This window comes from Oncorhynchus mykiss, chromosome 26 (assembly GCF_013265735.2).
Source record: "Oncorhynchus mykiss isolate Arlee chromosome 26, USDA_OmykA_1.1, whole genome shotgun sequence".
NCBI lineage: Eukaryota > Metazoa > Chordata > Actinopteri > Salmoniformes > Salmonidae > Oncorhynchus > Oncorhynchus mykiss.
This window is the reverse complement of record NC_048590.1, coordinates 28,878,257-28,892,088: the sequence shown is the minus strand read 5'-3', so window position 1 is coordinate 28,892,088 and position 13,832 is coordinate 28,878,257. Positions and strand designations below refer to the sequence as shown.

Here is a 13,832-nt window from a genome sequence, read left to right as displayed (position 1 = left end):
TAGGCAACAACACATCTGCCATGCTGTTCCTGAACACCGGGACCCGTCAGGAGTGTGTGCTTAGTCCCCTCTTGTACTCCCTGTTCACCCACGACTGCGTGGCCAAGCACGACTCCAACACCATCATTAAGTTTGCTGATGACACAACAATGGTAGGCCTGATCCCCGACAACAATGAGACAACCTACAGGAAGGAGGTCAGAGACCTGGCAGTGTGGTGCCACGACAACAACCTCCCTCAATGTGAGCAAGACAAAGGAGATGATTATGGACTACAGGAAAAGGAGGGCCGAACAGGCCCCCATTAACATTGACAGGGCTGTAGTGGAGTGGGTCAAGAGTTTCAAGTTCCTTGGTCTCCACATCACCAACAAACTATCATGGTCTAAACACATTAAGACTAACATAATTGCAAAAGGGTTTTCTTATGACCAATTAGCCTTTTAAAATGATAACCTTGGATTAGCTAACACAACATGCCATTGGAACACAGGAGTGATGGTTGCTGATAATGGGCCTCTGTACGCCTATGTAGATATTCCATAAAAAATCTGCCGTTTCCAGCTACAATAGTGATTTACAACATTAACAATGTCTACACTGTATTCCTGATCAATTTTATGTTATTTTAATGGACAAAAAAATGTGTTTTCTTTAAAAAACAAGGACATTTCTAAGTGACTCTAAACTTTTGAACGGTAGTGTATATACTAGGCGGTGTCAGAGGAAGGCCCAAAAAAATTTCAAAAACTCCAGTCACCCAACTCATAGACTGTTCTCTCTGCTACTGCAAGCGGTACTGGAGCGTCAAGTGTAGGTCCAAAAGGCTCCTTAACAGGTTCTATCCTGAGCTCTATAAGACTGCTGAACAATTATTTAAATAGACACCAGGACTATTTACATTGACCCCCCCCCCCCTTCCCACTCGCTGCTTATTATTAATGCATAGTGACTTTACCCCTACCTACATGTACAAATTACCTCGACTAACTTGTACCCCCACACATTGACTAGTATATAGCCTCCTAATTGTTATGTCATTTTATTGTGTCTTTGGTAAATATTTTCTTAACTCTATTTCTTGAACTGCATTGTTGGTTAAGGGCTATAAGTAAGCATTTCAAGGTCAGGTCTATGTAAGGTCTAAACCTGTTGTATTCGGTACATGTGACGAATACAATTTAATTGATTTGCTGTAGCCTACCCCCTCAGTTGCTACATGGCAGCAGTGAGTTCATCCAGTCTCATAGATCTATGTTAGAAATGTGCTCACTTTTACATTGCGTTTTTTATTTGGTCATGTCTTTAGAGGGGCAATAGACCAGAATCTGTTCATTTTGCCTACAGCCTTTGACCTTATTGGCACAGAAGTGAGGCTAAGGCACTGTCTTTCCCATGTTTACTGCAACTTATATCAGATGAGAATAATACACTATGGTGCAATTATGTAGGCTTAGGTGGATATGTTATGTTTTATAGCAATGCATTTGATTTACCTCTGGTAACATGCGCTGGAAATAAGAGGAACGGGACACTGCGTCAAGCTCCCTTTGAGTGAAGCTTCGCGCCCGCATGCTCGTGTTGCCCCCTTCTGTCTTGCTCATGTCACTGCACTAGCGTGGAACAACGGGTTGCAACAGTAAGCCTTGATTTCGGTGTCTTCATGGAAAGCTACACTTTCCAAATTGATCCCTCAATTTAACGGTTCACGCACCTCTCACTATGTAGCCTATGACGTCAGTTGTAAAAACATTTTTTTTGTTGATTCTGTCACAAAGGTTGTGTGTTCAAGCATAAAACACATTTCCTGCTGACTGTATTTTAGCCTACAATATATGTAGTTTAGACGATATACTGATTCTCTACACTATACAGGGCGTTGCTTGTTTTGTCACATAAACTGAAATTAAGCAAACTATTAGAATGTTAGCAACCAGGAAATGGCGGAGAGATTTCTGCATATTAAACCGTTAAAGCGGCAATCAGCATTTCAAACAACAACAAACCGCTTTCCCACCCCTGTTTCAGTAAAAAGCTGAGGGAAAGGGCTGGAGAAATGTAATCAATGTCACATTCTTAGACAGAGCTATGGAATCAAGGCTTGAGCATCCATGATATCAACATTATAGTTCTAACCATGTTTATAGGCTATATAGTGTTTATTTACATGTACTTTGTTTCCAAACATTGGATTGAAACAAGCTTGTATTTTGGGTTCTGATGGGGTATGACAGTTGAACTAAACTCATGCAGCATTTATAAGTTATCTTCCTCAAGAATCAATGGGTACATTTAATTTATTCAGATGAATGAAGCAACTTCAGATTTCCCCTTTAAGGTGTTAGTTAGCTTGCTTTGTTTTTGGTAGCCTAATCATCGTTGTAGCCTTGTATAAGCCTACTGTGAGAGTTAGTTCATATAAGTGCATAGAATTACATAACTAGAAATAAAACTAGATGTATAGGATCTCTGCCTTTTTGTGGTCGACAATACATGTATTATTCAGAATAGGATACACTGATTACATACAAGTTTTATTTTGGAATCGCTGTATGCTGTGTAAATATTCATATTTTTGATCTCGGGGAAAAAATAGATTGACTGTCAGTCCTTTTGACCAATGAAAATGTTGAAGTGTAAAGACGGCTTGGCTACATGAGTTTATATCAGAGCCATCTAGGGGGTTCGATTAATCCCGCCGGGCGTTCTTGTTGGTGTGTTTTGCGTTGGCTGAAAGATGATTGTATTTGATTTGGAGGTGGCTCACCTCCTGGGAGTGAGCTAGGCGAAGTCGGCTCAAAGCCCATGGCGAAGTCGGCTCAAAACAAAAGTGACTTAATTAAGCACGTGTAGTAATTACTAGGATTATGTGGTTTCCCATGCTAAAGGGATAAAAACGGGTTATCTGCCTTCCCAATGAAAAATAGTTAGAAAAGTCAAACAATTTTATGGAAAAGAGATGTATATTTCTGGACGGTGCACAATGTTGCCTTGTTGACAAAATGACCGAGCGGCGCAGATTTACTGTTCGATTTGAGAAGGGCGCTCCTCCCTCCCGATATCACCCGATGTCGTAACGTGCCATACCCGGTGCCCCGCGGTTTAGCATAATCGAATCCGCACATTAATACTGACGAATTTCTTAGTTTATTTATAATGTATTTCCTTTTATTTGTGTAATTCAAGGCTCATCTGTAAAATAGAACTTGGTCTCAGTATGACTCCCTGATAAAATCAAGTTTAAATGAAATATGACTCTGGCTCGCACAACCAATCATGAGAGGATGGCAGTCGTCGTTTGGTGTTCACCGTTGCTATGGAAACACAGAAAAGCTTTACCGGAAAATAGCTGATAGGGAGTTTATGACAAGTTATTACAGCTGGCTAATAAGTAAACACAAACTGTTAACTAAACAAGTAAATAGTATATAGAAGTAGTAATCACTGAAAAAAAATCGACGATGCATCCTGAACCCATCGAATCCGGTGAGGTGGAAGAAGAGAGTGGCGAGGACTCCAGTACGACCCTGCAAGCTGGAGATGCAGAAATATTGCTGAACGCAATGTCAACAACTTACAGTAAACTAGGTTAGACAGTTCACCATAATTTAGCATAATAGTCAGCACATGGCAGCATGTTAAATAATCGTATGTGTCTAGCCATGTCTAAAGTTATACTCCTCTCTCACTTCAGAGGAGGCCCCCACGGCGAACTGCAGCCCCCTGCCAAACGATTTCGAAGGAGACCGTTGTGTGTCCTCACATACAGAAGTCGACAAACTCATACAAGCCCAACAACAAGAGAAAAAGGAAAAGGACTCAGGTCCAAGGTAATCTTAAAAGCTAGGAATTGGCTGTCAGTAGCCTTCTAACATTATTGTTCGTTCTGTCTAGCATTCTAACTAGTGACGCTTTATGTTCCTCAGAATGACAAAGACATTTCTGAAGGACCACTGCAAACAAAATAAACTCTACATGACACCTCGATTGAATGACACACTGTATTTGCACTTCAAAGGTATGTGTGGAATTGTTGTTGTTGTTTATGGACGGTTTAGATATATTGTTGCATGAATCATTTATATAAATTAAAATCATAAGCTTTGTGTGGTCTATATAGAATTGTAGGTGGAGTATAACTACGCTGTTAGTGTTCTTGTAGTATTCTAATGTAGTTATTTGTTTTATGTTTTGTTTTATGTTTGCCCCCTCTTAGGCTTCTCCACTATAGAGAATCTGGAGGAGTACACTGGGCTGAAGTGTCTCTGGCTGGAGTGCAACGGGCTGCTGCGCATCCAGAACCTGCATGCCCAAACAGACTTACGCTGCCTCTTCCTCCACCAGAACCTCATACACAATCTGGAGAACTTAGAACCACTCAGCAAGCTCTGCACCCTCAATGTCTGCAACAACTACATACGCACCATCGAAAACATTGGTGAGTCTGTCCTCACTCTACATACCACACCTATCTGGCTATCTCAGTGTGTGTGTGTGTGTGTGTGTGTGTAACTGATGTGAAACGGCTAGCTAGTTAGCGGTGGTGCGAGCTAAATAGCGTTTAAATCGGTGACGTCACTTGCTCTGAGACCTTGAAGTAGTGGTTCCCCTTGCTCTGCAAGGGCCGTGGCTTTTGTGGAGCGATGGGTAATGATGCTTCGTGGGTGACTGTGTGCAGAGGGTCCCTGGTTTGCGCCCGGGTATGGGCGAGGACGCGGTCTAAAGTTATACTGTTACAACTCCATCTATCTGATTTGTGAGTATTTTCCCAGCCTGCCTCCCTGATCTGGGCACCCTGCAGATAGCCCATAATAAGCTGCAGACAGTGGGAGACGTGGAGCATCTGAGTCAGTGCCTCTCCCTCAGTGTACTGGACATGTCCCACAACCTGCTGGATGACCCAGACATCCTCACTGTGCTGGAGAGAATGCCTGAACTGGTGAGAAGACATGCTCACACAGATAAACAGTACTGTATGCTAATAGAGAGCATATCATCTTTATTCATTAGTATGCCCATGCGCATGACACACTGACTATAAAATGCAAATACTCTTGCTTCATGCTGATAATATACCCAAGCCGGTGTATGTGTGTGTGTGTGTGTGTGATTACACCCTTGTTGTTCCCTCCTCCTCAGCGTGTGCTGAACCTGATGGGAAATGAAGTGATAAAGAAAATCCCATACTACAGGAAGACTATGATCATACGTCTAAAACAGCTCACGTACCTGGATGACCGGCCTGTGTTCCCAAAGGACAGGTGCATTACCAGTTTGTCTCTGTTTGCCTGTGCATGTCAAACTTATGGTTGAGTCATTGTGTGCTCTGTGATGTTGGTCCTTGGTTGCTGTATGATTGTCATGTGGTTGCGGTATGAAGGGCATGTGCGGAGGCGTGGGGGACAGCGGGTCCAGAGGGGGAGCGCAGGGAGAGGGAATCATGGCAAACACGAGAGAGAAGGAAGATCCAGGACAGTCTGGACGCCATGGCAACCATCAGAGACCAAGCCAGGGAGAGACTGCGAGTCAGAGAGCTGCAAGAGAGAGGTACGCACACACACTCTCATATTTACACACGCACGTGCCCCCCCCCCCCCCCCCCCCCCCACACACACACACACACACACACACACACATACACACACACGCACACACACATACACACACACACACACACACACACACACACTTGGAACCTCCTACACACACACACAACGTAGAGAAGGTTCGATAAGGGTGTGTTGACCTTTTCCAGGGGAGTATGAGACCACTACAACTCCAGAACTTGAGAGCCCCAGTGAAAAGAACCAGAACCAGAATCAGAGCCTGGGCTGGGAGGAGAGGATTCAGGCATTTGTGGAGGACAGTCTGGAGGCCCATGAAGAGTTCCTACAGACACAGAGAGAACAGCCAGAAAAGGAGGAGCTAGGGAATGAACAGCCACTGAAGAAGCAGCTAGACAGAGAACAACCAGAAAGAGAGTATCCGGAGAGAGATCAGCTAGAGAGAAAGCACCAAGAGGGAGATCAGCTAGAGAGAGAAGACCAAGAGGGAGATCAGCTAGAGAGAGAGCACCAAGAGGGAGATCAGCTAGAGAGAGAGCACCAAGAGGGAGATCAGCTAGAGAGAGAGCACCAAGAGGGAGATGAGCTAGAGAGAGAGGACCAAGAGGGAGATCAGCTAGAGAGAGAGGACCAAGAGGGAGAACAGCCAGATGGAGAGCAAGCAGCAGAACAAAGCTTAAAGGAAGAACTGTTAAACCAGTCAAAGAGAGAACAACTACAAAGAAGGCAGCCAAAGAGAGAGAAGTTAGAGAGAGAGCAGTCAGTATGTGGCCAGCCAGAGTCTCAGACAGCTGGGGTGATTGTAGAGCACGGTCCTGGACCAATGGTGACTGAGCTAGAGGAGAGAGAGGACCTGGAGACCATCCACCTGGAGCCACGCCCACCACTTCGTATTGATGTGAGTCAGACTGACCACCACAGCCAAGCATTACCAGTCACTATCACTATAATAGAGTGATTATTACACTGTAATAACTTTTTATTGTTGTTATCTAGTCCCTCTCCATCAGCATCTTATCCAAAAGCACAGACTGCCTCAGACTCATATCATTTAGCTCTTGACTCTAACCTTCATTTAGAGCACTAAAGCCTTGTCCCCTGACTAATGGTCACCTGACTCTACAGGATCTCCCTGATCTGGAGGATGTGAATGTTGAAGATCCAGACAGCACCTGCATCTTCTCCTCTCAGGTACATTACATACCATACACTAGGCTGTAACTTTGATTATCCAAAAGAAAGAATAGAATACCTTTAGAATTTATTGTACAATAGTCAGCATGCATATTCCAAATACACACAATTAGTCTCTAAATTACTCACATACTAATATTTTATTAGGTCAACACAGCATTTAAGTCAGCAGTGTATTCAATTTGGGTCAGCTGTGTTGTGTCTGAATTGACCACCTGTGTTTCCAGCAAGTATTCCGGCCAAAGATAGAGGTAATTTCAGGAGACACCAACGATGTAGATCCAATCATACATCAGAGTGGGACTGTGTGGATCACAGAGACCACACCTACCTCAGATCCAAGCTCATCTTCACTGTTCAGGGTCTGTAACAACACGTCAAACAAATCGCCCACCAATCACCTGGTAGCATTGGACCCAGAGGCGGGGGATGCCCCAGAGCTGGTGATATCAGACCCTCAGGGAGAAGCCAGGCAGAGGCAGAGCCCTGAAGCCAGAAAACCAGGTTGTCTCATTGAGGAGCTGGACTAACTCTGCAGAAGGCTGTGATAGCATTAACAACACTAGGTTTAGGTGTTCAATCTGGGAAAGCCTTGTTTTGCTGAATACAGGTACAATGTAAGCACAGAGAGCTGCTATGGAGCTATTTTGCAGCCACGGGTTTACACCCAACACATTTTCTGCACTAAACAATTTTTTTTTTTTTTTTTTTTAGTTATTCGTAGCTGTTCTGTTACTGGTTATACTTTATATTCTGTATTCTCAGGCTCAGTGTTCTAAATTAAATGTTCATAAACTCCATTCAAATCCATTCCAAGATAATCCCAGGCAGATTATAGCCAGGGCTCATAAAATAAAACGTTATAGTACAGTATGGGGAATTTGTCTCATTGCTTGTTACACAAATACTTAAAATATACCACTAGGTGGCACTTAAGTACCAAATGTGCGCCTCATATGTGCAATAGACTGGCCCATTCTTACAGAAAATAAAACATAAAAAACAAAAACAAGTTTAGAAAATAGAATAATGATGATGATGATCATGCAGAAATGTGAACCTAACGAACAGTTATTTTGTCAAAGTCTTTGCGAGTTTTAGTAGTAGGATTATTACAGACCTGCTAATTTAAAAACACATAGAATCTCTTCTTTCTCATTTAATATACCCTGGACTGGGGGTGAGATTTCAGGGCCAAGTGCTCAGGTCAAATACTGGTCACAGGGAGACTAGAGAATAGATTTTAGTAGATTGGGTCTTTTAAATAAAGGTACCAAAAAGAGGATTAACAAAAAATATATCCACCTGTCTCTTCATCTCTCTCGTCATAGCCACACGCATGCACAAATGGCATTGTCTACTGTTCTCTAAATCTTTGTTTCTGTTCATGACCATGTTCACATCATAATTCACCATCTCTTCATGTTTCCTCCTCCCTATACCCCTCCTCCCTCCCCTACTCTGACACATGGGCTGTCAGGGTGCATTGAGGGATGCTGGGCAGGAACAAAGACAGATTAAATTGATCTGCTCATGACCTTCTGTTATGAAAGGATTTAAGAGCAAAGATTACAAACACACACACACACACACATTGCACGTTACATGCTACACCATACATATTATTGTTAATATATTTTATTACAAATGAATGCATGAATTATTATTCAATCTAACTGTTGGGATCAATCAGATGTGTGTCTGATTTCACATCTTACAATTGAATAAAACAAAGCATGCACCCCTTAAAGCAACTGCTCTGAGCAACCTCACATGAAACTATGAAAACAAACATGTAAGTGAAGTGCAGCTTCTGATATCATTTTTACATTATGATGAATCATTACATAATAAGTCCACAGGCACAATGTGTGTGGTGGCTATTCCGTGCCCAGTGCCCACACAGGCAATGCAAGAATCAATGATTGGGGAATATAGGGATTTAGTCAGCTGGTGGCTGAGTAAAATACATTTTGTACAGGTGAACTCTTATAGCTCATATAAAAACACGAAAGTGGCTGGCCCGCCCCCAAAGTGACTTATCAACTGTATGCAAGGATTCCTCTGTGTTGTCTAAGGAATTCAGAATTATCTGACCAACCCCCATCTCACCAACCCCCATTGTCACACCTCTGGGTAGCAGAGGTTCTGTTGTCTTTACAGGTCTGATATCTGATTGGAAGTTCATTTTACAATAATGCTACTGATCAACAACTCAGATTCTGAATCCGAACAACTAAAATGTTATAAAAGGTCTTAAATTCATTCTTTCTATTTTTTGTTCCTGAACTGCTGTGGTGAGATACTTCGTCTTTCTTTCTTATTTTCTCCCTCTCCCATGAGCTATGTGCCATGGCTCCAGCTATGGTTTCTTTGTCTCTCTCTCTGACCATGCCTAGAATGCTTGCTAATGCTTTGTAACTTAAGCTTTATGTCTTGTATGTGAATCCATTCATTGCATAAAGTTATTAAGTAATACTTGCTTTGATATTCACTTCTCGTGACAGTTCCTTGATATTAGTCACTTGATTGCACATGGTTTAACTATAGTCTTTTGCATATTGTTATTTATCTTCTGAAGTCAGATAATTCAGTTAATGGGCTTATTGCTTAGTCTTATTTACAAGTTGCATGTGAGGTATATATAATATATGCATACATACGTGTATCAAATATTGCCCCACTACACGTCACATATAAAAACAGAGTTCACCCAACATGTAGATTATAGAGCAACTCTGTATCAGTAATGTCAGTACTTCCCTCTTATAAATGATAGGTGGTATACAGACAATTGCACAGAGAGGTTGACATAGAAGCTCTATTTTACATAATATGCATAATAATGATGTCCATAACACTTGGGAGTGTTTTCTTGCGTTTCTGTGTGTGTGTGGATGCGTGTTGGAGGAGGTATGCATTTTGGAGTGTGCTTGTGTGTGTGTTGGAGTGAGGGTTTTTTACAAGTGTGTGTTGGTTAATTAGATGCTCAGTCCATTTAAACACAAGGCTCACAGAGAACCTATAGCAGTCTGAGGGAGGCCAGGACTACATCCTGAGAAGGAGCAGTAGAGAGATGCATGCTGAGAGCAGAAGCGTGGTGTAGGCGGGTCCAAGGTGATGCGTGTACCCTTTTAGAGTTTCTTGATTGGTCTGGTCTGATGTTGGTGGGCTCAGGGAGGGTGGCACGGTATTGGGTGCCAGTGTGGTGCGGCTGGCACACATGTCATAGAGGTTTCCAGAAAACTGGGTCTTCCTGGACTCTTGCCTCAGAGACTCCCACACAGCCGCTGCGTCTCCAGGACAACTGGCAAGTGCCGCATTCGCACACACATGGAACGCATCCCATGATCTGTAAGGGGGCAAGGAACTCTAAACTCTAAGGAATTCTGAAGGTTGTGAATGAGGGACATGTAAGGGAGTGAGACGTATGCGTGTTTACAGGTATTGGAGCACATGTTGGGCTACAGTCTGATTCTGTATGAGTGACTGAAAATGTGATTTAGTCAGATGAACATTTACAACAGTTATTTTCGAGAGGAGATGGGAGAATATGCGAGGATAGAAAGAGAGCTGGAGTGATTCAGAGTAGGTGTCAATTTGGAGTGGGAGAGAGAGACTCACCTGCAGATTGTGTCAATGTCCTGTGTGCTCTGCTCTTTCTGTGTGTCACCCAGACTGTCCCCCAGAGTGAGGAGACACTGAGCAAAGCTCTTGTAGATGACGCCACAGGAGCTAGGGAGCGCAGCAGCCCAACACACAGGGACCAGACCTGAGGGAGGGGAGGGAGTGAAGAGTATCAATGTGAATTACAGTAGATAGATAAGCTCTGTTGTCCACTGCTGTTAATAGATTACTTTTCATTTGTTTATTTATGTCTGGGGTTTTAGCATCGGAGTAAGGTCATTCATCAGCCTGCATTATATATTACAGTTACACTGTATGTTACAGTTACATCACGTGTGTGTGTCTGTGTCTTTGTGTGTGTATGTGTGTGTGTGTAAACCACATGTACACACACATTAGCAAACATACAAACAAACAACCACATAATCACACACAAACACACACACATTAGCTCTGAGAGAGGGTGGAGAAGGAACATGAAGATGAGCATCACCACAGGGGGAAGGTTGGGGTGAATGCAACACACTCTACAAATGAATCTCTTGCTCTGGTGTCCTAGCACAACATGCATGATGTCTCTCTCTCAACATAACATTCTTATGGCCTTTAGTAACTCCGTAAACTACAGGAGGTACCGCCCCCATCCTCAGCACTCAGTGGGATAGTATTCTACAGCTGTCCCACAACTCCCTGAGAGACGACAGTGGGAGGCACACACACAAATAAACACACACACACTGCGCTGTTCGGAACAAGCTAGAACAGCATGTATTTCATTAGGATAAGTACTTCGTAAAACCTCTCTCCTTCATTTCCGAATGGATTCAGAAAGAAACACTTTTTCACCCATACCATTGCACTCCTCTCCTGACCAACTTACCATCACTTCATACCAAACCATCACTCCTGCCCTGCTACTTATTCCATCGCTTCAGTTTAAAATATTCTAATAAACAAAAACAATTGAACAGAAAAAATAGAGGAAACTAGTAAGAGCAGAGTGAGATAAAGGCTGCCTATGAAGTGTCACACTGCACTCACCACACTAAAGTAACATCACTACAACACACACAGACAGAGACACATAGATATACAATACATAAATAGATAAGGGAAAGGCGTCCTTACAGAGGTAAAGAGCAACAGGCAGGAGGAAAGTCACGGTGCAGGCATGGGACCTCATACTCAACTGGCCCAACTGAGTCCAGTGGAGCCCCAGCACACAATTAATGGGCTCTGATCTGATGACGTTCACAGCAGTGTTGTAATCCCGGACAGAATTTTGGTGTCTTCTCAGAGTGAGGTGTCCTGTCATTCATTTGTTGAATCATCAGAGCTCAAGAGTAGAGCAGAGCATACAGGCAGATCGTAGTGAGTGTTCACAGGATTAACAGAGCAAAGGGCCGACGTGCTGCATCCAGGGGATGTGTGTGTAGGGGAGGGGTGGAGGGCAAGCTGTGGAAAGCTTGGGGGCAACGGACCAGGGACGTCACATCATAGCACACTGGATTAGAGCATTCTCATTTCAAATCTCAGTATTAAGGGCATTTAGAGAAGGTAAAAAAAACACATAGCACAATTTGGTAGAGAGATAGAAGAGGGAGCAGAGCTCCTGAGAAATATGGGCTTCATATAGTTTGCAAAACAGTTTCTTACAAAATAGGGGAAATACTCCTAACACAGACCTGCAGATTCCAGATGTTTGGAGTTACTATTTCTCAATGAACATAATTTATTCTGGGTTTATTGAGAATTACTCAGTAAATCTGTCCTGTATATTTTGACAGTTTCTGCCTGAGTGGGGCTATGTCTTGTTTTCTAGGGCGGTGAGGTGGGCTGTGCTGGGTTAAATAATCCGATGTTTGGGAAGAAGCGGGCAGATGGCCCGCTTCTGAGGATTAGAGAATCCGGCCCACCTGGGAGAGACAAGCTCGGAATCACAGGATCCTCTGGGAAACTCAGCCCCCAGAGGACAGGGAGGGGGGACCGGGTTCAGGCAACATTAGTTACCCACACACAGATCATATGTGGAGTTTCCATCTGCCCCACATCCAATGCCAGCCCTTCCTGGTTGAGCCTTTGCAATATATTTTACAGACAGTTTAAACAACCCTCTTCCTACCGTATGCCCCCTGCTCCACCCTCCATGCCCCCCAGATGGCTGGCGCTGAGTACATTAATAGATAAGTTCTGTTTCACATCTGTAGACAGTCACACATGGGAGGAACGATATCTCAACAGTAATCTGCGGTTTAATACAACCATTAACTTCTGACTGAATAATCTGACTGCCTGTCTGCCTCTGGAGATACCTGCTATGCCCCTCTGGTGTGTGTGTGTGTGTGTGTGTGTGTGTGTGTGTGTGTGTGTGTGTGTGTGTGTGTGTGTGTGTGTGTGTGTGTGTGTGTGTGTGTGTGTGTGTGTGTGTGTGTGTTACCGTCAGAATGACAATCAGAATGACAACTGGAAGCAGGGATTGAGATTAGGACACATGGAATGTATTTTTTGTTCTAAAGACAGGCAACCCCATACTGGTCCTGTACACAATATCCCTGACTATCTGATTTCAGAATAAGGGTCTCAGCATGGCAGGAAGCTGAGAGCCGCAATCGTCACACTTGTGTTTAATCTCCCACAGTTCAATGGATGGCATCTTTATATAGATTTGAGGGTCGGTTTATGTAGATTAAGAAGCAGGGACACTATGGTCAGATAAAGTGTATGTGCTTTATCTCTATGGTTGTTCAGAGAATAGAGAAGAACAATATCTAACAATGAAAAGCAAGGACAGTATAGGTTATAGAACCAGAGTACACAGGGGCTAACGAAATCCACAGGGGCAACAGGGGCAAACAAGGCTAAACATAACCAAAGGAAGAAATGTGCCACAAAAGCGAATGTAATATCCTTACAAATAGAGGCAAATCCACTTGGAACGATGCATGGCAGTGTGGTCACTTACACAAGTCACACGATGACCACTGAGAGCTTTGGCATGGGATTGTTTGATAGAGGATTTCATGAATTGTTTGTTTTGTAAAAAATATGAAGGGAGAGTTGTGTAAATTTGATTGACAGGCCTAGATTAAGCCATTACATAACTCTACTGGGACCTGGGTTAGAGAATAAATCCAGATTAGGATCAGGAACCTCCCTCTCTCCATTCATCTCTCTCTCTCGCTCTGTCACACACATAATTCCTGTACCCATGTCAGTTGAACAAATATACACATATTCAAACACTGCATAGTCAGTCTTCCAGTTTACACACATCATTGGTCTTTAAACTCCAAAATAACTAGCAATGCAATGAACACCGAATATTCAAACACACCCATTATACACAGTCTCTAGCAAACATACACACATACAGGTTACCAACCCTGGGAAACAGCTCTTAGCTTTCATGTGAGGCGTCAACCCTCAGACAAACCCTTTGCAAACCAG

At 43.2% G+C, this 13,832-nt stretch overlaps 2 protein-coding genes across 2 annotated transcripts; one reads left to right on the top strand and one right to left on the bottom strand.

Moving 5' to 3' along the window:
• Positions 1-3,303: 3,303 nt before the first annotated feature.
• Positions 3,304-9,199, top strand: LOC110506105 (dynein assembly factor 1, axonemal). Its single transcript, XM_036964323.1, has 10 exons — positions 3,304-3,588; positions 3,695-3,830; positions 3,927-4,018; positions 4,217-4,438; positions 4,773-4,939; positions 5,140-5,261; positions 5,381-5,547; positions 5,756-6,462; positions 6,690-6,755; positions 6,986-9,199. The coding sequence occupies exons 1-10, from the start codon at positions 3,462-3,464 to the stop codon at positions 7,286-7,288; spliced, it is 2,109 nt and encodes a 702-aa protein (XP_036820218.1). The 5' UTR covers positions 3,304-3,461; the 3' UTR covers positions 7,289-9,199.
• On the bottom strand, positions 8,381-13,595 carry nrn1lb (neuritin 1-like b). Its single transcript, XM_036964572.1, has 3 exons — positions 13,592-13,595; positions 10,383-10,530; positions 8,381-10,110 (listed from the first exon to the last, which is right to left on the bottom strand). The coding sequence occupies exons 1-3, from the start codon at positions 13,593-13,595 to the stop codon at positions 9,807-9,809; spliced, it is 456 nt and encodes a 151-aa protein (XP_036820467.1). The 3' UTR covers positions 8,381-9,806.
• Between the last annotated feature and the right edge of the window lie 237 nt (positions 13,596-13,832).

What these genes read in the sequence shown, in the direction of transcription:
- LOC110506105 (XM_036964323.1), top strand. Translation starts at nt 3,462, where the DNA reads ATGCATCCTGAACCCATCGAATCCGGTGAGGTGGAAGAAGAGAGTGGC. An exon ending in AACAACTTACAGTAAACTAG is followed by an intron (nt 3,589 to 3,694) that starts GTTAGACAGTTC and finishes CTCTCACTTCAG; the next exon opens with AGGAGGCCCCCACGGCGAAC. An exon ending in GAAAAGGACTCAGGTCCAAG is followed by an intron (nt 3,831 to 3,926) that starts GTAATCTTAAAA and finishes TATGTTCCTCAG; the next exon opens with AATGACAAAGACATTTCTGA.
- nrn1lb (XM_036964572.1), bottom strand. An exon ending in GACATTGACACAATCTGCAG is followed by an intron (nt 10,111 to 10,382) that starts GTGAGTCTCTCT and finishes GCCCCCTTACAG; the next exon opens with ATCATGGGATGCGTTCCATG.